Raw genomic sequence first — 25889 nt, 5'->3', positions numbered from 1 at the left:
TCTCACAGTACCTATATCAGAACTATTGATTAAATTGTTTGTAAAAAAGACTAAATAAATTTATATAAAATTATAAATAATTAATCGTTGAGAATCTGCTTCACTGTCATCTGTAGAGAAAGAAACGATTTTCGGTTCTAAAAGATCATCCACAATCCTTGCATTTGAAGATCTTTTACATATTAAATGTTAAAATTAGTTTTTTGACTGCAACTTCATTTTTTAATCGGGCCCAATTAAATTCTGAAAAGTTCGATCCACAATGATATGATGGCAGCCTAAGTACAATTTAATTATTTTGTTACGCTATTCAATTCATATTAAAATTAGTGGCCACTTGAAATTAATATCTTTCGTAACTTTATGTAATGATGAACGAGAAATTTGTGGTAAATCTAAGCATTTTTTTATTTCAGTTAAAATTTTATTCAAAGTTGGTATTTCATGTTTAAAACCGGCTGCGATTTGACCAATAAGAGATCTACAGAATTGCCAACTTAAATTGAAATCAGTCCAGTTTAAAAATGGCGTATATTTTGATAAAAATCGAAACGTCAAAATCATTGCAAAATGTCTAAGAAATTAAAGAAATTTATATCGATGAATAGAGACACTTTCGTATAGGGTCATGGGAAAATTAAATAATTATAATTTAACAACAATTTACTAACAAATATAATTATAAATATGAAAATTTTATATTTAAATAGAGTAGAGATGAATATAAAAGACAACTTGGATTCGCTATCAGTAAGTTTTGCATATTGTAGTTAATAAATCGTATGAATTATTTATTATATATTTAAAACATTATTAACAAACTTATTTCCAGATCTGACATTAAATCGTCAAAGTTACCGCTAGCGAAATCCCCTAAAAAAAGAAGACTCAAAAAAGAGAAAACATCCGATACCGAAGAAGAAAAGAAATCGCGACGAAAAAATACAACACCGAAGAAAGTTGTTAAAAAAATAACTGTATCTCATCCTCCACCAATCAAATTAGAAGAACCGATTCATTGCGATAACTGTTCGGATTCCTATTATAATCATGTCGATTTCGCTTTTCATTCTATTAAACACAGCGAGGACGGTAAATTCACCTGTCACATTTGTAGCAATTATAGAAACGCTAAAAAATATAGTATAGAAATGCACGTTAGAGCTCACGAGGGTTCCACGAAGTTCAAATGTGAAATATGCGGTAAAGCCTTCACCATTAGTACCTACGCTATCGAACATAAATATTTCCATACAGGCGAAAAGCCGTTTCAATGTGAAATATGCGGGAAACACTTTATGTTTTCTCGACAATTGGCTTCCCATCGACGAACCTCCCATTACGAAATCCTCACCGGTAGTCCTTTGGTAAAATACGATTGTAGCATATGCAAGAAGCATTACGAATCGGCGTTCGGTCTTAGACGTCACAAGATGACCATTCATAATAACGTCGATTTAACGGTCATATGTGAAATTTGTGGAAAAACTATTTCCACTAAAGAGAAACTTAAATTCCATATGCGCACACATACCGGTGATAAGCCGTATCCTTGCGAAGTATGCGGGAAATGTTTTTCTAAAAAACATCAGATGATCGAGCATATGCGCGTACATACTGGAGAAAAACCATATATTTGTCCCCATTGTGGAAGGGGCTTTTCTCAGCGGACTCCGCTGGTATTGCACGTGCGTACCCATACGGGGGAAAGACCAAACGTTTGTAGAATTTGCGGAAGTGGATTTATTTCGAAAACGTCCCTAGAAGCGCACATGAAAAATTGTTTAATACCGTTTCCTACGTATCAATAATTTATTTAATGTTTAGTAGATTCGGGATATTTTCGGTCAGGGTAATTTTTTTATAAAATCAAAACGATGTGCTTTCACAAAGTAAATATGAAATTAGTCAACATACTTGTTTTGTAGTCTTCTGCTTTCCAAAATTAAGATCCAGACTTTCTGTACAGCGCTGGCACTTCAATGATTTCAACATCGGTTTACTCCAATGGTATCGGGAAAATGCCATGTCAAAAATAGACAAAAGAAGACGTAATAGATATAACAGATAACGAAAATAAAAAATTATATTAGTGACATCACGATAACATCATAATCCTGTGGACTATTCGATAAATCTGTTACACAATTCATTGTTATATATGAAAATAAATAAGTATTTACCTCAATTGTTCGGAAGGTATAACATATGGTGAAAGAAAATCTATTCTTCAAAAATACTACTAAACAAAAATTAATCTTGAATCGACCATGTGGCAATCACTGTAAACGAGAACAAATTATAACTTGCAAAATCCTTCAACTTAACAACAAGGACTGTTAACACCAAGGTATCTCGATCCAACTTTATTCTGAATGCTTCTTTCCGAAGAAATGATGGTTGATTGCAATATATAATAGAGTTAAAATGTATGTAACATCCAATACTATATATATATTCGATATACAGAAAGTAGTAACATGATGGTCTACAACCTCTCCTCTTTCCCAGTAACTTCAATCTAGCACGAATACGTCTTATGCCGTCCGCTATCAAGTTCACTAATCCTTCTGTGTAATTCTGTAACGCCCAATGTGTAGGCTTCAAGTTTACACAGATGCCGTTCTTTTTGTATAAGTAGCTCTTTAGGCTTGCATAGTTAAGAAGCTTGCCTAAAGTTGTTGCGAACAGTTCTAAAACATTGTAGAGTGTAGAGTAGACTTATTTTGAAGAAGTAGCCGTTTAACCGTTCGGTATCAGGCCTACATCTAATCTTGTGGCAGTTCTTCCTGATGTCTTTACATTATTTTTCTTTTTCTACCTCTACTCTTACTTTGACCTTGACCTTTTTTGCTTTAAAATATCTGCTCATACTCATCGACTAGGATCGCGTGAAACTTTTCTCTTTTTAATTCGTGAACTCTTTTTGTTGGTCAAGATTCTTGATAAATTGTATACCGCTTTGATACAGAAATTTGTCATCTATCATCATTCCCAAGTCGCGCAGCGCTTCTGTTGATGTTAGTGTTGCCTCGTCTATGTCTACGTTCAATTATTTCGAGAATCATTTCTGACGATCCAATTCAACCATTTCTACGTTATGACTCGAAGCCTCGATGGCGTCATTCCTTAAGCCAACCATAAGATCAGTCTCCTTCAGATCCCTAAGCGATGCCTGCGCCTCGGAGGATCTGCAGCTACTCGTATTGTGTTTTAATCATAACCCACTTTACTGACGACTTTTAATTCCATTTTTATTGGATATTAAAACCACGTTATAATCTTGAACGTAAGTATTTATTTTGTAATTTTCCCAGTGACGAAATAAAAACATTTTCACTTAAAATCCGGATACAATGTAAAAAACCAGATACCTATCTCTCGTAGTTCATAATGCTTGGATCCGAATGTTTTTAGGTATCGATGTAACTGACTAATTTCGTCTTTAATTTGTTGGACTTCAGTGGTTATATTTCAGTTTACATAATCGGTGACTTGTGTTAAGGCAGAGTGATAAAAATGATATATGATTGAAAATTAGAGCTTTCTAATCACTTATTTACAAAAAAAATGTGAAGAAACGTTCTATTCAATGATCGTGTAGTATTTTAAGTGTTTTATAAAACTTCTTAGACGTCAAATTGACAAACATTTTTTCTGGGCAAACGGCTCCGAACATTAGAAAACTTTTCTTAAATATTAACATCAACTTCATTATTTGTTTTTTCAACTTTTTGAAAAAACACTTTTTTGTTTAATGCTACAACATGCCCATGCTTTTTTTTAATCAGAATCAATCACTTTCACTTGACATTTGTTTACAAAAAGAGCTGAGAATCAAAATTTATTCAAGACGGAACAATTCGAATTTGTTATCGCAGCTAAAAACGCATCGTCTTGGTGGGAGATCATTTTCCAAGATTGACCATTTTCCACATTCGACAATTCTTCCGGATAAGCGTTTAAAAAGCGTTGTAAAATCAAAGCGCATTCAACAAGGGGAGCTATAACATCAGCGATGTATGGATCACCATCAACTTCATGATGTTTTGCCTGATTGGTTTCATTTTGTTTTGAAAAAGTTTAGGACTTTCTTCTGATCAATCGCACGCAGTTTAATCTGAAATCTACATTGTGATTCTTCTAACTGACCCTCAATTTTTTTCAGGAACTTAACCTCGTGGAGTTTGTTATCCTTTTAACGAATTAGCACTTCTAGGATAAATTTCTCTATCTCCCAACAATTCTTAGTCCTTTCTTGAAGAGTTTATTCCCCTCATCTCCCATATGATCAATCATATCGAAAGTTTAATTTTTCTAATGGTCTCGAAGCTCATCGAATATCACCATATCGTCATCTTCTTGTTCAGTATCGTTTTTATCCGATGTTTGAGCTCAAATTCTGGTTATAAGAAGTTCCTAACAAATTTTTTTCAATTGTCTCGATATCTGTTAATAGTGTTTATGTTTATGTTTCTTTGTATACTTTATTTTATATCAATGCATCTAAAAGTTCTTGATTTTAGGTCTCTTCTGTTTTAAAATTGTTTTTTTTTTTTTGATAAAGACTTCAAGAAAAGTCGAAACGTCAAAATTTTTATCTGTCTTTCAGAAGTTATGAAGAAAACTAATTTTAGAACAGAAGAGACCTAAAATCAAGAACTTTTAGATGCATTGATATGTCAGAAGGTCTAAGAAATTGAAGAAACTTTATTTTATATTTGAATCATAATTTATAAAAAAAGATATTTTGAGCTCCACTAATTCTACCTAACCACTTTAATATTACGATACATATTTGTATTGAATTGATTAATATCCATATTTATTTTAATGCAATTGTATACTGAATAAAAATTTTAAAACTTTTTAATACTGTATCTATTTATTGTTTCATGTTTTTTTGTTATGTAGTGTAAGTAATATAAACGATTATATACTTTGTCGTTTTCATTAAAAATTATCATTCCAAATAAATAAAAGTTTATTTATAGACATAAAATCCCTCTTGGGTTCCATTTAATTAATAAATTTTGTGAAATTACACACAATCTTTAATATCAAAAGAAAACAAGATATAGCGCCCAAAACCCAAATGTTTCAACAACATTCAAACCCAAAAGAGTGTTTATCTTCAATAAAAACATGGATTGTGAAAAATCATTTCAAAATGATTGGGATATTTGTTGTGAAAATTCCTATAGAAACAATCTAGTTTAGTACATTTTATATTATAAGGTGAATCGCATTAACTGGTAGTTCCAATCCAGTGGTAAAGTTACATAATTATCATTATCAAAGTGCTGAAAACGACCTCATTTGTTGAAGTGAATTCAAAGAAAGATGCTAAGGCTCCGAAGTTGTCATTATATCATGCGAGATTGCTAGAGAATAATCTAAAAATGTATTTCAATCAAATAAGCTAAGTATTTAGATTAAAGTATTTGTATATTTATACTACTAGTACAGAAAGATATTTGGCTGGTGAAGACAATCTGCAAGACTTGATAATTCCGAACTTTCCCAATAGAAAGACTACAAAGTATTTCAAAGTCTTCCTGTCTCAACTCATTAAGACAAATCTAATTGAAAAAACTCTTTATGCCAAAAAACAACAATATATTATTCCTATCCTTGTTTTGGCAAAAAATACAGCAGAAACATGATCTTAAGATAGCTCAAACATCTTCTGCTAACTTAATCTCAGTCTCCGTAGCATCGCTCCAAATAAAGTACAGTATATTGGACCCATTTGGTACCCATCACCCATCTCTTTTGACAAATCATACCTCTCTTACTTACTTCTTAAGTAAGATTTGTTATCTTCTGAAACAACAATTTTAAATTAAAATCCTCTGCCGAACTTAAGGCTTTACGCAAATCATGTTCTCAAAAATTCATTTGACTTCATAAACGCCTCATAACTTATACAACTGAAAAAAGTTCTTCATAAATAAGAGATCTATACTTCAAAGTTCAAAAAAACATAAACCCGATCCGGGTTACTTTCCGAGAATTTAGATCATGGTCGAGTTGAAACGATCATAGCTTCTGAAAACTGCTATTGACACTACCATCTTCAAATTGAATTTCAATTCCTTAAAGAAATCGAAATATTTGAACCTAGAACAAAGAAATAAACGCATCCAACTAGGTACTATACCCATACACCTTACCTAACAAAACGATAGATTACATCTCTTAAGCTTAAGGAATCCTTTGGTGATAAACGCTTCAAGAACAACGATGAAGTCTGAGCAAAGGTCATACGTTTCTTCAACGAATTGGAGGGTCACTTCTTCGGCTTAGGTATATAAAAGCTGAAGCACTGTCTTAAAAAATTTGTCGATAAAAACTTTGAGTACAGTACTCATAGATTCAACTATAATATACGTTTAGTTCATTAGATTAATTCTAAAGATAAAACTATAAAGCTGAATAATAGTTTTATTGTCGGGGCTGTTGATATCGACGAAAAGGTCGATGAAAATCACGTTCTTCAGAGGAGATGTAATTCAATATTTGTCAAATTATTAGCCAGGAAAGTAGTTGTTTGCTCCTCTAAAAAACGGCAATTTATATTTTCGAAATATTAAATTTCGAAATAGTTTTAAGCATTATTATAAAAAGATAAGTAAATGATTATACTACTATATTCTGTAAAAATTGTGGCAGTTGTTGAAGATAATGTGTAGGTGAGGTTTCAATAGTTATTTTTCACAGTAAAATTACTAATATTCTTCTTATTTTAGCAAATCTAAAATGTCTAATAGACGAAAACAAAAAACTAAAAAAGAATCGAAAAATAGTGAATTTCTCGATGTAATTAAAAAAGAAGAAATAGAAATAAAGCAAGAGAAGGAAGATGTGAGTTACCCGGAAGACGAGAAGAAAGAAATAATTGTTAAATCTAAAAGGGGACGGAAAAAAGGTAGTAAAAACCTCCCAAAAACCGATCAACTAGAAAAATCTAGACGTAAAAATCAGAATCCTAAAAAAATAGTTCTACATCATCCTCCTCCTATGGAATTGCCGGAACCTATACAATGTGAAATTTGTAATGCATCTTACAATAATAATGTAGATTTCGCTTTTCATTCATTAAGTCACAGTGATGACGGAAAATATACGTGTCATTTATGTAACTATCGCAATAGTTCAAAATATCATATGGAAATGCATGTTAGAGCCCATGAAGGTACTACGAAATATAAATGCGAAATATGCGATAAAGCTTTTACAATAAGTACCCACGCTTTGGAACATAAAAATTTCCATACCGGAGAAAAACCGTTTCAATGTGAAATATGTGGAAAGCATTTTATGTTTTCTTGGCATTTGGCTTCTCACAGAAGAACCTCGCATTACGAAATCTTGACAGGTAACTTTATTTTTAATCTTAATATTATCAGTTGCATCAAATATAACAATATACGAGGTATATCCAAAAGTCAATTAACAAAAAAAAAATAGATATTGTACAAAAATATACAAAATAATTTTCTACGTAGCTTCTAATATTTTGTAGGCACTGATCATAGGTTGGTAATATGTTGTAATATGTTGTCTGAATCATGGAAGTATTTACTACCGAGGAAATATTTCTTTTAATTGCAGCAGAAGATCTTCTACAGGTTATTTTTTATTTCCGAAAACTGACCAGACCTTTAGCTCTAGCTACCTCATAAAATTTCTAAAACCAGAAATTTCATTTTCCATAACTAAAACATATTTGTCGCATTTCGAAATTTCAATTGTTTCAAATTTCGACATTTTTTAGATTTGTTAATGATATTTCGATCAGTTTTGGTTAAATTTGGTTATATATGCTTGGTCATATGACCTGGATATCTGTTTTTATTGGCTAAACACTGGAAAGCGAGCATCGAACAAGTTTGGCCATCTCCCAGCGCCAACTCGACTTGAACTTGAACGCGAGCACGGGCGTTTCTGTTTGACGTAACAGTTTTCAAAGTTATTCAGTAAAACTCGTTAAATAGTCAGTATTCCAAATTCCAAATTTCCCATTTTTCCATAATCTTAAACACGTCATTCATAATCACAATTTGGAACGTGATATTTCTAATTTTCATACAAGAGAATCTCAAACAGGGTTATTTATCATCAACTCTGATATAACTTTTCTACAATCTTTCAAGAAAGACAAATTCTTCACATATATTTATAGCAAACATGATCTGGATTGTTTAAACAACGTTTCTTCGAACTATTTATGATGCAAAAACTGTAGATACTAATCTTAACACAATAAAAGACTGTTCGGCGAGTTTCCAATAATTTTGTTGTAGGAAAACCTTTGGTAAAATTCGATTGCGTCGAGTGTAACAAGCACTACGAGTCGGCGAGCGGTCTTCGACGACACAACATAAAGAAGCACAAATCAAATGAAATAGATTTATCTGTAATTTGCGAAATATGCGGTAAACGACTTTCGAGTAAAGAGAAACTTAAATTTCATTTACGCACACATACTGGTTATAAACCTCACGCTTGTCACGTGTGTCCGAAAAGTTTTTCGAAAAAAGATCAACTGATAGAACACATTCGCACACATACCGGCGAAAAACCGTATGTTTGTAAACTATGCGGTAAGGGATTTGCACAACGAACTCCTTTAAAAACCCACGAACGAACCCATAACGCGGATCGACCTGGGAGTTCTTGCACCCTTTGCGGACTGGTAGTTAGATCCAAGGTCGAACTGGAAAATCACGTTAAAGTCTGTTTTGCTGCACAATTACCTTTTGCCGCAGCGTATGGTTTAAATTATAAAGTGGAACCGCAAACCTAAAACGTTTTTTTTTTCAATTTTTCCTTTATTGTATTATTTTGTAGGTACTTTCATTTTCGATGTTCATTTTTTATTTGAAAAGGGTTCGAGTACTGTTAAATAGAAAGCATTGATGACATTCAGTTCATGTATATCCACTTTTAACTTGGCTAACGATTGGCTAATGACTTGTTTTAGTAATTAAATTTTTTCACTCTTTTTCATTCATAGACTTATCAATATTTTTCTTTAATTTAAATATGAAGCGGAGGTAAGATATTTCTGGGTCTACAACTGGCACGCTTTTTTGGACTAAACTTCAGTCTCTGTCATACCAAAATAGCAATCAACAAAATGGTTGGTGAGTTCTAGCATACCGTTGGAAATGATAATGACATATTTTTTCTCTTCTCCTTCCATCCATTAAACCACGCTACAGTTATTCAAAAATCGAGGATACCTATTGATTAAATTCGCTTCTAAAAGCTAAAACGAAAAATTGGATGGTATTTGTTAACTACCGAATTATAAAAATGAATCATGAAATCCTTTTTCCTCATTAAATAATACTAAAAATATGTTTCAAACTACAGGCGATCTATACCAAAAGTTGTGATCTGAGATTTTAAAGCTCCTCTATGGTTTCTGATTGCATATGGGCAATTGTAACTATTTCTAAGCATACTCTATGAAATTCAAATAATGCGACCTCGATGGAAACTCTAGAATAATCAAAACTTTAATTTTGTATTTCTTCTACAACCACCGCAGTTCGACGTCGTTTCACACATTATTTTCGATAAAAATTAACTGATGCTCTAGCCATATGAAATTATTGGCTACCATTTCATGCTAATGCACCTGTTTGTCATATACAATCAATCTATGATAACAAATTCCTTCCTAGACCTCCTTTAAACGAATGAATGTCTTGTTAATACAATGGCATCAATGTATTTATTCATATTAGTTTACTTTCTGAAATCAATCCATAACGAGACTCATCTGTGGAAATCACATCCCTTTATTCATTACCCAATTGTTGGGGATCTAATGCCCTACTTAAACTTAATCATTGTTAGCTTTGCGCAATTGCATTCTCCTTAAAAGTCGCTTGTGTCCTAAATTAGCTTTATGGATTTTTCTACTTGATATTGCGATCGATACAGAAAAACCTGGGGCATTAAAAAATGTTTTTCATTTTATCTGTCTGGACTGAAGCCCCTCCGAGAAGACTCTTGATTCATTTTATTCTTAGTGTCATTAAAAGTAAGTTTGGCACAGCTGTTCAATATCCTTATTATATAGCTAAAAAGCAGCAATTCTAAATTTAGACTGTTTATCCAAAAAAAATAAATTGGAAAATTCCCCAAAAGTAACACCAAACTAATACTCTATTTTTCTCAAATGAAAATCCATTTCAAATGATTCTGTCTCAACTTTTTGTGAGAATTTGTAAGGCTACAAGAAACGATTTCCAAAAATACTGCCATAGTCATTTCTAATGTTGGAAATAAGATAGTCTAGATCAATAAGAATTTTCCTTTTCCCAATTAAAACTATTTAAATGGATTTTTTGAAAAAATTTACTTGCTTTAAATTAAATTTTCATTGCTTTCTAATTCACAGCCACATTTTATGTACAAATATCATTGTCAAACTAGCATTGTTGTATTAGCATATTTTTTATTATTTTATATTATTATTATTATTATAAGAATTATGTTTTACACTCTATGTATATAAAAATGTGGGTACATAAATTGACGTACAAAGGAAATTAAAAGATTCTAGCACATATAATTGAATTTGAAAAAACGCCCCGATACAGTACATTATCTATAAAATAAAAATTGATAGTTCAAAACTATTGGAATTGGAAACGGAACGTTTGCTTCAAGTTGAAAGGTATCAAAACGAATGCATTAATGTTTTTTCTCAGAGTATATCTATAGTGTATTTGAAAGAAAATTTCATCAACTTTCAAATATATTTACTTAAAAACAATTTTTTTGGACAGAAGACAGAAGAAAAACCTTTGAAAGTGTGTAAAAAGGGAGGAAATTTATCCACGATAGTTTCGTAGTTCTCAGAAAGTGGAAGAGATGATTTACATACGGAGTGGATCAGCCAAATGAAATAAATTCGTCTTCATTTATTCGTTTTCATCTTCTTGGTTATCTTGAAAACGCTTAAAATACTAGAAACACGGGGATACGGTAAACATCGCATTCGAAAGAGTATGCTTCAAGCTAGGGATGGCGATCTGAAATCGATTGATCGAAGAATATATTCCTTGGACCAAATAAATCGATTTTTTAAATCGATATGTTGTACTGAATCGTTTCACTCTTGAAAATTGACATTCGATTTTTTCTGTTTCGGTAAAAAAAATTAAACATTATTTTTCACAGGCTGTCGTGCGCTTGAAGTATGATCCTATACTTTACTAGCTAGACCAAAAAAAATCTCATAACCATTTTGGGTTTATCTGTTTCTTGTTAGCGCCTTTCTTCAATGGCCGACAATATGGCAAATAATAAGCGGAAGTTGTTAGATATGAAGCAACTTTTTAATGTAACAAATGCATTTAGAAAATAAATAGATTTATATTTACGTTGTAAATACAAAAAAAATCGATTTCGTAAAAATCGATCTTTTAGACATCCATTTTTTAATGAAACGATTCATCAGCTAACGAACGAATCGATTTAAAAATCGATCTTTTTTGGAAACAATCGCCATCCCGACTTCAAGCTAAACAGCTGACAGTCGTTAATCTTTTGCGCAAGCGTACTTTTTCTATAGCTGCGCTTGTCTCGTTACTCAATAGCTACACCTCTTGAGTTTTTCCACCTCTTCTAATCTACAGGTACCTCTATAACGGAATGATTTTCTCTCCGTCTGCGCTTGGAAAGTGTTGTTGGTTTGGTGTTCAATCTGCTGTCGAAGAGCCTCAATTCGACGAATAGTTTTTTATTGTCACCGCGTAATTTGATGAGTTCAAATGGAGATTATAAACTTGTTGCAATTCGAATTTTGTATTGACTTGAGATCTTCGTCTAGATCACCCATAATATGCTTGATCCCTTCAAATTTTTGAAATGTATTATTTCCTTTGGTAATTAGCATATAATTTTTATTACATTATTGGACATTTTGTAGTTGCAACGAATCATGAGAAGATTTTATTTACACATTTAATTTCAATTCTACGACATTCATAATATCTCAAAAGTTATATAGATAATTAATCTATGTGCATTTGGTCTACGGAGCACCGTAATATCGTAACAAATTGCAAAATCAACATTTATAGATTATATTAGTATTATTATATATCTACATGTTTTTAATTGTTGATATTTATAAATAATTATTGACAAGCATATACCGTTCACATTTCTGTATGCCTCAATATAAAAATACGGACAGTGAAGTGGGGTATCGCATGGGTTTTTGAATTTAGAAAGTGTTTTGCAATTGTTAGAAACGTTACGTACTTGGAAATGTTTCATTTCAAAAAGATTTGACAAATTGCTTCCAAAGTATCTTTTTGACAATCTTTAGATTCGTTTCAATCCATCAAAAAACCGTCCTTGGTACGGTGAAGATTCTGCGCAATATAATTTACGTGTTCCAACCGTTATACGAACGATTCTGTTTTGTGTTCGGGACGATCTTTTCGATATTTGATAGCAAGTAACGTTACAAGAACCGTGCATAGCCGGAGATTGCACAGAAAATATCAGTCAAACGGTTCGGGCTAACAGTTTGGAACAAACCACCCAGAGAATTGTATTTAATGAGTAAAAACAACGAGAATGTGATAAGTTTTATGTGAGTTTTTAGCGTTTTAGTGCTAACTTTGCGTATTCTTGATGTAGCATTCACGATCCACAAAGTGTACCTGCCACTTTGGGGAGCACAAAAAACGAATGGGTTTTCAATTTGGCTAGTGTTATTGCAATATATATATATATATATATATACAGGTATGTTACCCGCTTGGAAATGTTCAATTTATTTGAATTGAATAACTGGTTGAAGCTGCTTCTATATCATACGATTCAGTACAAGGCACGTCTTCATCTTTTTCTTTCTTTAGCTTGGCCAAAGTTCTGTTTTCAGATTTTTCGCATTTCCTCTCTTACTTTTAATAGTTTTAATCAGTCTTACCTGGTGCGTCACTCTTTCTACTATTGGTAAAAAATCTTTCTCACAATCCTTGTCAACTTTTCGTCAATCTTCTTGGTGTAGCATATACAGAATAATTGACAAACCAGAGTCAACTGCACGTACTATTTTGAAAGACACAAGATACGAATCGCATCATTGGGTTTTCAATTTAGAAATGTTGAAACTTGGAAAGTAAAGTTGACGTTCCACATTCAGCAACATTGTGTAATTCGTATTTGTAATAATGTTTTAGTTTGATATACTACAAATGCTTGTGAATAATTATTAAATTTTCATTTTTATGTAGAATAAGTATTTTTTTTTTCAAAGAATTGTATGTATATTTGAGACTGATTTCTTTTTCTGATATAAAGCACAATTATTGTTATTATTTCGTTTGTAAATTAATAAAAAGTTTTAGTATAGAAATGTTTAAAACTATATTCACCAATAAATAATCTCTCAATTAATCAATCGTAGAATATACGTCAATTTCTAGTTCAAGGGAGACACATACATAAACCCTCTACAATCATCTAGTAATTGTTTTAATAATTTTGGATTTTAGAATTAAAACATGAAAGTAAACTGGTGATTATTTGAATAACCTGAGTAACAACACTGTGTATGTAGTACGTTAACTAATTGTTATTTTGTTAAAATAAGAGTTTTTTGACAAAACACAAAAAGTAAAAAATGACAATGACCGTCAGTTTGAATTCTGCAAGATTTTTATAGAGCTAATAGAAGGTCATGGCAAACTGCTAAACTATTTTTTCATGCTTTTGAAAATTGTATTTCGCCATTTGTTATTTAGGGTATTTAGCAGTATTTTTCTATGAAATACTTACGTACTAAAGATATAAACCATATAACCATATAAATTTTGTCGTAAGTGAAATATCTTATCCTCATTCAAAAATATACATCAAGTATTTAAAATTTAAATCTTTTATATGAAAATATCTTTCATTTTTACTCGTATGAAAAAATTGCAAACCTAAAAATAGTGGGTAATTCCATGCCCTATGACATAGTTGGAATATCTGTCGCCACTGTTCCATTAGAGCAAAGTAGAAAAGTTCATTCTGAATGGTACACCAGCATTTGTTTGCCAGAAGTGTCCGAACAAATCAGGGAAACTAATCGCCGAAGAAAAATCATTTTCCGCCGCGACAATATCAGCTCTAACACATTAATTCAAACAACAACGTTTTAGAACAGTCAAAGCATCAAATTGATGTGTCAAGCTCCGTATAGTCCTTGTTTGGCACGCAATTATTTCTTCCTATTCCCGTAGATCAAAAATAAATTGCGAGGTCCACGTTTTTCTACACCTGAGGTAGCGGTTAATTCGTTGAAATCACATGTTTTGGAGGTACCTCAATATTTTGAAAAACAATAAAGTCAAACCTAATTATAAATTTGTTTTTATTTGTCTTTTGTACTTGCGCACGAGATTAATACATTTTCAATTTTTTTCGTGATAAAAAATCAGTTCAATATTATATCTTTCTACCTATTTCAGTCAAAATAGGTCGAAACAGTATTTTGAACTGATTTTTTATCAAAAGAGTCCACAAATCAAAATACATTGTCAGAAAACCAAATAAAGAAGTAAAAATTTAAGGAAACGTATATTTTTAATTAGGCACAAAATATTTCGTCTCTCGAAAAATTTCATTTTTCAACGCCACTTTCCCGAACTATGAAAACACAATATTCACGGTAATTCATGTTAATTATTACAATTTTTCAATCAACTGCAATATTTTTGTCTTTCTGAGGTGATCAAGTAAGTACTTGATAGATATTTTGATACATATCTAATTTACCATTTCGATTTTAGGAAACAAAAGATAAATTATAAAAAATTGAATTTAACTTATAATTCATCAGGACGAAAACGCAAGGAAACAATTCAAACCAATGCTTTGAATCAAAAATCTAGAAAAACATCACCACATCCTCCACCTCTACTTCTAGAAGATCCGCTACAATGTGATGATTGTACAGCTACGTTCAATAATAACGTTGATTTTGCTTTTCATTCTCTAGTCCATAGTAAAGACAATAAATATACGTGCCATCTGTGTAACTACAAAAATTCCTATAAATATAAAATTGGTATTCATGTTCGAACCCATGAGGGTACGAATAAATTCAAATGTGAAACTTGCGGGAAGGGATTCATGGGCCAAAAGCAAGCAGAAGAGCATAAAAATTTCCATACCGGAGAAATGCCTTTTCAATGTGAAATTTGTGGGAAATATTTTATGTTTTCTTCACGTTTGGCGTCGCATCGAAGGAGTTATCACTACGAGGTTTTAACAGGTATTTTCATCAAGGTTTATAAGTAAAAACTCCAATATTATATAGTTCAGTAAAAAATCTACTTTATCGCTTTTCTGTAACTTTGTTAAACCACAAGGTTTAGACAGATTCCAGACGTGACTCGTACATTCTTCTTGAGAATTCTTCATTCTTGCCATCCACAGTCCACAGCATGTCCTCTACGTATCCCCGAAGACTTTCATTCCAATATTCGTTTTGGCATTGCAGTGCTATGTTTTTCATTGTTAATGCGTTAAACTTTTCCTCGTTATCATATTTATCCTCTTATTTCGTCTTATATAATCAGATCAGCCAGATTTCTTGTCATATACTCAATGTCCTCTTTCTGTTATGCAAAAATAACTTTATCGTCAGTAGAGACATTTCCTCACATTTCCCGTACCATCTCTGTGAAACCTGTTATCATATGCTTCATCTACATATATCTATAAATGTTGATTGCGTTTCGATGTATATATTTGGCTTCTTTTCAGTGATTTGTATTAATATAAATACATTGCTTGACATGACTTACTTTTTCGGAATCCTGCTTGTTCCTCGCTCAATCAGTCCTTATGCTGCTCTATTCTGTCTTATTATAATTATAATAAAAACTCTTGCGATTGAGGGGATCAAACCCATATCGACCATCATCAAATTTTTCTTCCTATTATAAAATATTGATAGTCTAAAAGAATTATTTAACTATTACACTGCTGCTCCAATATTCCTAAAGATCTAATTACTCTTTTAGGAAAACCTCTGGTCAAGTTTGATTGTATAGAATGCAAGAAACATTACAAATCAGCAGAAGGTCTCAGAACGCACATTATAAAAATTCATAAAGCCAACGAAATAGATCTAACAGTAATTTGTGAAATATGCGGCAAAAAACTAGCCAACAAAAAAAGATTGAAATTTCATCTAAGGATTCATACTGGTTACAAACCTTTTGCGTGTCATATTTGTCCGAAAAATTTTTCTAAAAAAGATCAGCTGATAGAACACATTCGCACACATACCGGCGAAAAACCGTATGTTTGCAAATTATGCGGTAAAGGATTTGCGCAAAGAACGCCATTAAAGACACACGAAAAGACTCATAATGTTGATAGACCTGGAAATGCTTGTAATTTATGTAGATTTGTTTTTAAATCGAAAATTGAGCTGGAATATCATGCCAAATTATGTTATTCCGCGGCGCAGACACATTGCAACAAGACTTAGAATAATGAGATTTTGAATATTATCGCTGCTCTGGAAAAATTGACTTGTAGGAAAATTGTTGATCTCGACGATCAACTCATCCATCAATTACTTCTCTCCCCGACGGTTATATTTATTCTGGTTTGGATGATGAAGACCCACGGCTACAATAATTGTTGAGTGTAATCGAAGAACCTATTTTATAAAATAATAATATTTGGTTTATATTTTGTTTATTAAAAGTAGAGTTCTGATAATCGCCACTTTCGCCTCTATAATTACCTGTTTGGTCTACCCAACGATGTACGAGTTTTTTTCTACTGATACCTAGAAGCTTTAACAGTTAAGCTGTCTTAGAAACACGTACCGCATTTATATTTTAGTCACCTCCGTGAAACGCTACTGTTCATTTTATCATAGAGAGCCATTGCAAGCTTATAAAGAAAATAGGAAAATAAACGAATAATGGAAAAGGAATAAGTTTCAGGAATCGAAAAAAAAATCAATCGGACAGTCCCTGGACTTCGAATCAAATCTATTGGTTACAAAATAACGTATTTTTTGCATGGCATGTGTGCAGGGGCGTTGTCCTGCAAAAACAAAACACCTTTGGATACCTTTCCGCGTCTATTCTCTTCAATTTTTTCCTGAAGAGTGGTCAGTAATGTCGAATAGTAATCTCCAGTTATTGTTCTACACTTACCCAGAAAATCTATCATGATTACTCCATGGCAATCCCAAAAAACTGAAACCACAACTTTTCCAGTAGATTTTTGTGTACACGAAACTTTCGTGTCGCCATTCCATCGATTGTTGCTTTGTTTCTGGATCGTAGAAATGTGCCCAATTCTCATCCAGAGTAACAATTCGGTTTAAGAAGTTTAAATCGTTCTCAAATCGAGCACAGATCGAACGCGATGCTTTTGGTCAACATCCAAACATTTGGGGATCCATTTTGCAGCAATTTTTCTCATGTCCCTATGATGAAGAAGTTCGTATGAAATATTCAATGCTTCAGATATCCGTTTTAGCCCAATTCGACGGTCTGATAAAATCATCTCATGAATTGCAACGATATTTTCGGGGACTGCCATAGAAACTGGCCTTCCGGATCGGTCATCATCTTCAATGGAAAATTTAACTATTTTGAAGCTTGCAGTCCAATTTTTTACGGTCGCATATGAAGGACATTGATCACCAAGGGTATTGAGCATATCTTCGTAAATCGACTTACCTCTCAACCCCTCAAAAAGTCATAGAAATAAAAATTTTTATAGGATAACGAGATGGAAATTTAATTTAAATGTTCGTTGTCATCAACAACTTCTGTTAGAACATACACTTAAAATTGTTCACTTAGTATGACGCAATATATTCAATAAATAAAGTAACAATAGAATATTAGGTTCGCGGGTGGAACTTTTCATAGATCTTCAACTTAGAATAGATATTCTATACCAACCTGACAAATAATTATTTCGAAAACACGAATGGACGGGGTTGTGAGAGACGCAGAGCAAACGTCCTGTGAATTATGTGACTAATACATACTCTTCCACTGACGTAGACCGTGAAGCCGGTTGTGTTTTATTATGTTTATAGAATCTAAAGTTTGGAGGATGCGGAGCATTTACAATGTCTTTTTTACATATCTCTTTATATTGTTTTTATAACTGTGGTGACCGTTTTTATAGAATCAATGTTAAATAAGACGTTTTTATTTGTTTGCGAGTCTTCAACAATCGTAGTGGTGATCACGAACACATCGGAATACACAAGTAAAAAATGTGAGTAAATAAATTAGTGTTTTAACCGTTAGGGTATAGTTTAGTGAATAATGAATAGTTTAGTGGATTTAGTGTAAGTGTATGAATAAAGTGACAATAATTGAGTGTATAAATTGTGTTAGTTAAATAAGAAAAACATCGCAGTATATTGATCGACATTTTATTTATTAAACAAAAGGTATACAAATTCAATTTCTATGTTCATACTCTAATTTCCACTATGCCAGAGTATGAGGTTTTTATTATTTTTGTTTCTTTCGACTCCAGCCAGTAAACAACACGTGTGTCACCACCGCACACGCCTTAAGCTAGCCCTGAGCATTTGACATATGATATAGGCTGTTAATTATTTTAATTGCAATGTACTAATGACGATAAATAAACGGTGAAAAGTTTTCAAGTGAATACAGTAAAATAATTTCCTTCAAGTTTTAGTATATCAGTTGCCAAGTAGTACCAAGACAATCGACGTAATTGTAAGACCATTTTGTTAAAATATAAAATTTTTTAAATAAATAATAACGAAAGTTAATATTGTAGGCAAAAGAAAAGGAAAAAACTCAAAGATCTATCCGAAATGAGAATGAGACTTAAAATGCAGAAATCAAAAAGGGATCCATCTCCTCTACCTGAATTAGTTAAACGCGAACAACCAATATATTGCAATGAATGCGATAAACATTTTGATTACGATGTCGATTTTGCTATACATTCTATTAAACATAGTTCGGATAATAAATATAGATGCCATTTATGTTCGAATTATAAAAATATAAGGAGAGATCGGATGGAAATACACATTAGACGTCACGATAAGTAAGTAATGTGGTATACGGTATACAACTTTCTGATACAAACGTTTAAATTACTTTTTTCAAGATATTTCTCTTCTAAACTATTGTTTGTTACAGTTATTAATAACTGTATTTGTTATTCCTGCAACTAGTTTTGACAAGCATCATGTTGTAATGCAGTTTTCTATCTAAATTAATGTGCAAGGATTTTCTACAGAACTTGTATATGTATACTTAAAGACGCTAGGCTGCAACTTGTAGATTCTGTCCATTAGAGGACGAACCCTAGATCCAAATTTTCTCTCTCGTAGTACGAGAGACGGCAAAATTTAGGAGTTTAAAAATAGATTTTTCAAAACCAAAACGCAAAAACATTTACCGTGCTATAGTTGAATGTGTAGTTCCAAAAAATGGAAAAGAATTGTTACCCAAGAAGTATTAGATTAGTAAGAAGAGCAAAAGTTAGAGTCGGGGTTTTCGTGAATACTTCAAAAAGTATCGTATTGTTGACATTAGCAAGAAATTGTCGAAAAAAAGTTATAAATATATCCCAAACCAATTAGCACGAATACTCTCAGATGCTGTATTCAACTACGGAGGATACAATTTGCTAATGAAAGAATCATTGTTATGGGAAAAACTTACCCTTGCCAATTTAGAAAGATGACCCGACCTTATGTGAGAAGCTAAAGATTCTGAAAGGTGTATTACCCATCCCCTAACTAAATAAGTTGATTTTGTACTTCAACATCACGTGGGGGACGATATAATACGGGAAACAGATGTTAAAATCCTAAGAGTTCGCAGAAAAATACTCCTATATAGTAGAGGAACACTAACCTGATACACTAATAGATCAGCTGTAGAAAACCCTGAGTACGACAAAACAATCAACGACAGAAAAATCTACCATTGGTTCGACATAAACCGTGTCTTAATTTTAATTTCATGTAACGATGCACTCTTTATACTTTTGGTCGGCTGCCGATGTCGTTAATTATTTGGAAAACTTGTATTTAAATTTTTTCTATAAACCGAAAAATTATTAAATTAAATAACTTTATGAACACACTGTATCCAATAGAAAAATGAAGAATGTTGCTTGGTATTGGGAATACTAAAATATTTTTCTGTTTTAGTCCGAAAAAACGTGGTCGCCCTGCAACTGGACGAAAACCAAAAATTAGAAAGCGAGACTTGAACGGAAAAGATTATAAAAAACTTCCGCTACCAGATCCGGTGAAATTAGAAGAACCTATCAAATGTAAAGAATGCGATCAGTACTTCAATACTAACTTGGAGTTTGCTCTGCATTCTATAGAGCATAGCAAAGAATCCAAATATTCATGTCACTTATGCCGCTTCACTAATCTACGTAAAGACCGTTTCGAAATCCACGTTAGGTTGCACGAAGGTAGTACCAAGTATAAATGCGAGATATGTCAAAAGGCGTTTAGGTGCGGTAGTCACGCCGATGAACACAGGAATTTCCATACCGGTGAAAAGCCTTTTCAGTGCGAAATTTGCGGTAAACATTTTATGTACTCTAGAGGACTGGCGAATCATCGCATCAAAACTCATTCTCAAATATTAACCGGAAAACCGAGGGAGAAATTCCGATGCGAATATTGCGAGAAGGAATTCGAATCATCTACGGGTCTTACCAGTCATACCAATATCAAACACAAAAATATACAACCAGATCTCTCTGTTATATGCGAGATATGTGGTAAAAAAATATCTTGTATGGGTAGGTTGAAATATCATCTCAGAGTACACAGCGGGGATAAACCGTACGCGTGTCTGGTGTGTCCTAAAAGGTTCGCCATGAGGGATCTCCTCATTGAACATTCTAGAGTGCATACCGGAGAAAAACCGTATGTTTGCAAATATTGCGGTAAGACGTTCGGTCAAAGGTCGCCTTATAGATACCATATCAAAACTCATACTGGAGAAAAGAATTATATTTGTCCTCTATGTAATAAAGGTTTCATTTCCAACGCGGGAATGAAAAGCCACGTAAGAAATTGCTTTAAACCTTAGATAACATATTTAGTTTTGGATGCTTATGAAAAACGTTTCAAACTTTATTTATCATTTAACAGAATTTTTTCAAGTTTTACTCTCACTTACACAAATTGATCTTCAATATAACGTAACTAACAGGAAATATTTCACATTCTATACTCTTCTACTGATAGTAACATTGAGTCTCAGTGTATATATTATTATATTACAAATAGAGTAAGCACGCTTATAGTTGAAAGAAAACTAAGAAATCCGATTAGAACAGGAATATACTAATTACAAAGAAGAAGAACAGAGTGGGTGTAGATCTGGAAGGTTCTGTATCAGTACGCAGATCAGTGTTTATAGATTTATAAAAGGCTTACGATAATCGAAGTATCGGTATTCTTCACTGTCAACAAAGGTGGTGCATCTCCCCTACACTTTTCAAAATATCTGTTTCGAAAACTTGAAAGAATAAATGGAAATCCAAATCGACGCTAACACCTGTTTATACAGCCTCCAATTTGCAGATTATCAGGTCAAATGTGCAAACTACAGAGAATAGAAAACAACGAAATAATAAAAACTATGAATATATAAGATTTGTTGTTGACAAGGACAGATTATACGAAAAAAAATTAGAATAAACAGATCAAAAACAACAAAAACCTAGGATCCACAATGCAGGATTAAGAGTCCGTTGCTATATGGATCGGGAACGTGGACAAATAGCTAGAAAAAAAAATAGAAGCCATGGCAATGGACGCCTTTAGAAGAGCAAATAGAATGTCAAGATTAGATAAAATCAGAAACGACACAATAAAACAGCAAATAAACCTAAAAGAAATTATAGAATTTATTGAGGAAAAACAGTTGATTTGGTATAGATACGTGCAAACAGGAAGAAAGGAAGACCAAGATTATCGTGAATCATTGATTGTAAGAAAACTGAACGAAAAGAACTGCAACAAAGGAAAGAGTGGTAAAGAGGCATCTGACAACGTCGTAGGACGTTTTGAACCCGAATTCTATATATAAATTTAATTGTGCAATGTAAATAAATTGAAAATTATTAAACAGTTGCTGGTAAATTTGTCTATCTACTGCTCTTTTCCTTTCCGAAGGCATGCTTGCCCACTCTATCTGTAATATCAACTCATTAAACTTCTCCATACGTAAAAACTGTCAAACCAATGATTCAATTTCTCCCTTTCAATGGAATATTTCCCAGAAAATAATTAACTCTTCTTCCGAAGCAATTTTACATTTTTTTGGTAGCTATTCTACAAAAGGAAAAAACTTTGGTGCCAAGTCAAGACTGTAGAGTAGATGGACAATACCACTACTTAAGGGATCTCGGATTTTTTAACGCCCAAATTAACTGTACCAAATAAACTTCGGTATACCAGAAAACTGTAACTTTTTACCTAAAAACTCTGACCGTTTTTTCTTCTTCCTACTTGATTTTGATGATCAACTTCCTGGGTTTTCCACAGGAAATTTTGTAACATTTAAATGGTTCGATATAATTCTTCCAATTCTTCATTAAAGCATCTGTTCTAAATCGTTTTCTAAATCAAATAACCCAGACAACTTTTGTTATGTATAATGTAATGTTTAAATTATCAAAAATTAGATGTGTGATTGATCAATTTGTCGTTTTCAATTCGAACTTTGATTTCTACGCTAGAAATTTATCCGACCATTAATATAGAATTTGTATCTCGATATATTGTCTATTCAATAACGAAAAATGATATGTAAGAATGTATAGCATCATGTAAGTTCCCATTAGATAATATTAGAAATAGGTAATTAAAAAATCGAAGTATATATTTTGTTTATATATAGGAATCCTTGAATTTGAAGGAATCCGAACCAGTACTTAATCACATGATTTTTCATGTTTTTCATTCACCAATCCGCTAGAATTATGTGCCATACCCACTTATTCGTCTGTGGATTTTGATCTTGAACTTTGTAGATTGTGGTGTTTGGGAAAGATGTACCTTAGTAGGTGATATCAGTTTTCCAAATTGACGTTTTGGGCGTCTGCAGGCGAACTCGGTGTTCATGAAACACGTGTGTCTGTCGAGTAGGTTTGCAAATACCATTACGTGGGATTATATTGGACAGCTCGGAAGAGCCTCTTCCGTGATAGTAGCTCAGCAACCTTTCTTCTATGGTCTAAGCTCTTCAAGTTTCTGGTCAACTCTAGGTCCCCTATAAGTCTCTTCTGTATTGAGTAGAGTATTCTAAGGGTATGCTTGGGAGTCGAGTTCTGAATGTGCGAGCTATACTACAAAAATGGACGAAAGAAGGCTCCAAGTTTGTCTGAAGCTGCCTTAGCTAAACAGTTTACTAATTCCGGAAACGATCTACAAGGAAATGTAAACTGGATATCTTATGGAAACTGTCCAGTGTGTTTAGTATGAATAATGAATAATATGAATACACTTTTGTTGACAAAATGATATTGCACCAAAAAAACAGTCTCTAGATCGTCTTAATGGGGTGAATCAATCCCCATAATCTATCTGTACACATCAGTTTCTAACATAACTCGCTGGACTTGGATTTTTACACATCTTCGCCACTGGGCTCGTCAGTTATTTCTCGAATCGTTTCAATCCTATATTCCTCTTCACTAATTTTTACCAGGTCCATTATTGGTTTTGAGATATACTCATAGAAAATACGAAGGTGGTTCAAATATTATTATTAAGCTACGGAGCTGAAATTTATTACAGTTTTTCCCCACAGTATCCGTTTCATTACATCTCTCCGGAAGCATTCGGATGTCTTTTTCGTAAAAATCTCTCCGCATTGCTTTGGAATCGCAGTCCGTCAAGTGCCTCTTTCAATGGACCAAATAAAATGAGCCGCGTGTATACGGTCTGACGTTGTCTCGCAGTAATATCGCACTACGGATCGGAATATCACGTCGTTTTGATCTGTATAGAGGCTTTACCATGTTCTCTAGGAAGTTAATATAATATTGCGCGTTCACAGTTTCGTCTGTGGTGAATATTCGGTGCAATTAATTTTCTCCTTTCTCTTCATACCGCTGCAGGAGATGTGTGTGAACTACCCAATGTGTAAATTTCGGGTCAAAATTCAAAAGTCTTGATATAAAATTTTACCAAGCCAAGCAGTTATTTAATATTACCTACTCTGATGCCCTTATCGCTATCCAAAATAATCGATAAATCGGAAATAATCGATTAATCGAAAATACGAAATAAAGCTTCAAAAGAACGATTCCTACAAAAAATAAGATAAAGAGCGAGTGTACCAATAAGACATACGGAAGACATTAAGGTTTGATTCCCAATAAAAACAAACCAAATAATGAACCTACAGAAGATATTTGGAAGTAAGATTCTGATATTGAATTATGTTGAAACAATTATTCAGAAAATAAATCGTTAAATTGATTATTATGTTATTTGATTATTTTAACGATTGTTTGAAAAATAGTGTGTATGCCATAGCCGCGAAGCTTTTTAACGACCTCAAGATTATCTTGACTCGGCCGCAAGCGGTCTCGGCGATAACCGTTCTTTCGGTACGTTAAAAAGGTATTTCGCGGCCTAAACATACAAATAACTATTTCAGTCTTTTACTTTGTAATAAAGTTCTCATAGGATGTTGTCCATCTTAGACAACAATCTCTCGCCGACATCGACACCTATATTAAATAAAATAAAAAACTTGAAAGACGCGGGGGGCCGCTGGACATTATCTAACATCAAAGAAAATAATGGTATTTTCTATTGTTTTTTAAGGTAAATGCCATTTGTAAAGAGCTTTTTAAGAATAATTTGTGAACCTAGTTAATTAAATAAGTTTAAATGTTATTATACCTAATTATCAATATGAAGGTAGTTGTATTTGGTTAAAGCGATTAATTAAAAGGGAGTGTGCAAAGAGATCGAAAACTCAAAACAAATATTTCTTGATTACGGCAGCTATAAAGTTGAAAAATAACAATGTGATTTGATTCCCACCCAAATTAAACTAAACAATAGAAATATTTCTTATTATTCATTTCTCAGAGAGAGGATTTTATTCTTAATAGGTAAGTTTCTGCAAAAAAAAGAAGTTGACGATGTCAAGTTTTGGATCCAGTATACCCACAGAGCAGAGTATTGAGTTACAGGTTACAGGACCGCAAAAAAGTACAAAAGTGTGAAAATCATGAAAAAAAAATCGATCTTCCATTCGATATTTTTATATTTCGATACTTTTCGATTATTTTCGATTAATCGATTACTGCGTGAGTCTCCCAAAATATTTTACATTGTACATTTATGTTTTGAACAAAAATCCAAATTTTAACAACTTAGGTCATATTATGGAAACACTGTATAATCACCATGTGAATATTTTTAATTTAATTGCAAGTTTTAGCTCAAAAATTTTTGAAATAATTGTGTTGTAGTAATTCATAGCTAATTGTAAAATTTTAAATTGGCTGTGAAATGAATAAATGAATTCAGTAACCTATTGCTAGTAATCGTACTAGTAGTTTTATTATATGAATGGAATTTTATGTAAACACTTTATTTTTACCATCAAAATAACTTAAAACAAATACTAATAACTTGTAGAACATGTGACAAACACCTAGATATTAATAACAATGTAGAATCACTTTTTAACTAAACATTTTTGTATAATATATTTTTTGTGATTTCTATTACCTATATTTTGATTTTTTTATGATGAATTGGTGAAATAGAACTTTAAACATATCAGATATTTTGCTGTATTTAACATCCGTCC

At 32.5% G+C, this 25889-nt stretch overlaps 1 protein-coding gene across 21 annotated transcripts in view; it reads left to right on the top strand.

Moving 5' to 3' along the window:
* LOC130897056 (zinc finger protein OZF-like) overlaps nucleotides 1–25889 on the top strand; it is a 287205-nt gene that overhangs the window by 146735 nt on the left and 114581 nt on the right. The window contains exons 5-6 of one of the 21 annotated variants that reach the window (XM_057805583.1): nucleotides 18838–19113; nucleotides 20231–25858. The exons of 17 other annotated variants lie outside the window; for them this stretch is intronic. In XM_057805583.1, the coding sequence (XP_057661566.1) occupies nucleotides 18838–19113; nucleotides 20231–21134 (1180 nt within the window). In that variant the 3' untranslated portion in view covers nucleotides 21135–25858. Of the gene's footprint in view, nucleotides 1–832; nucleotides 1913–6752; nucleotides 7382–8309; nucleotides 8828–14819; nucleotides 15305–16058; nucleotides 16984–18837; nucleotides 19114–20230; nucleotides 25859–25889 lie in introns of those variants that run through there. 3 more of the 21 variants (XM_057805595.1, XM_057805584.1, XM_057805592.1) reach the window with 3 other exon arrangements.

Source organism: Diorhabda carinulata, chromosome 8 (genome assembly GCF_026250575.1).
Source record: "Diorhabda carinulata isolate Delta chromosome 8, icDioCari1.1, whole genome shotgun sequence".
Lineage (NCBI taxonomy): Eukaryota > Metazoa > Arthropoda > Insecta > Coleoptera > Chrysomelidae > Diorhabda > Diorhabda carinulata.
This window is presented reverse-complemented; position numbering and strand designations above follow the sequence as displayed.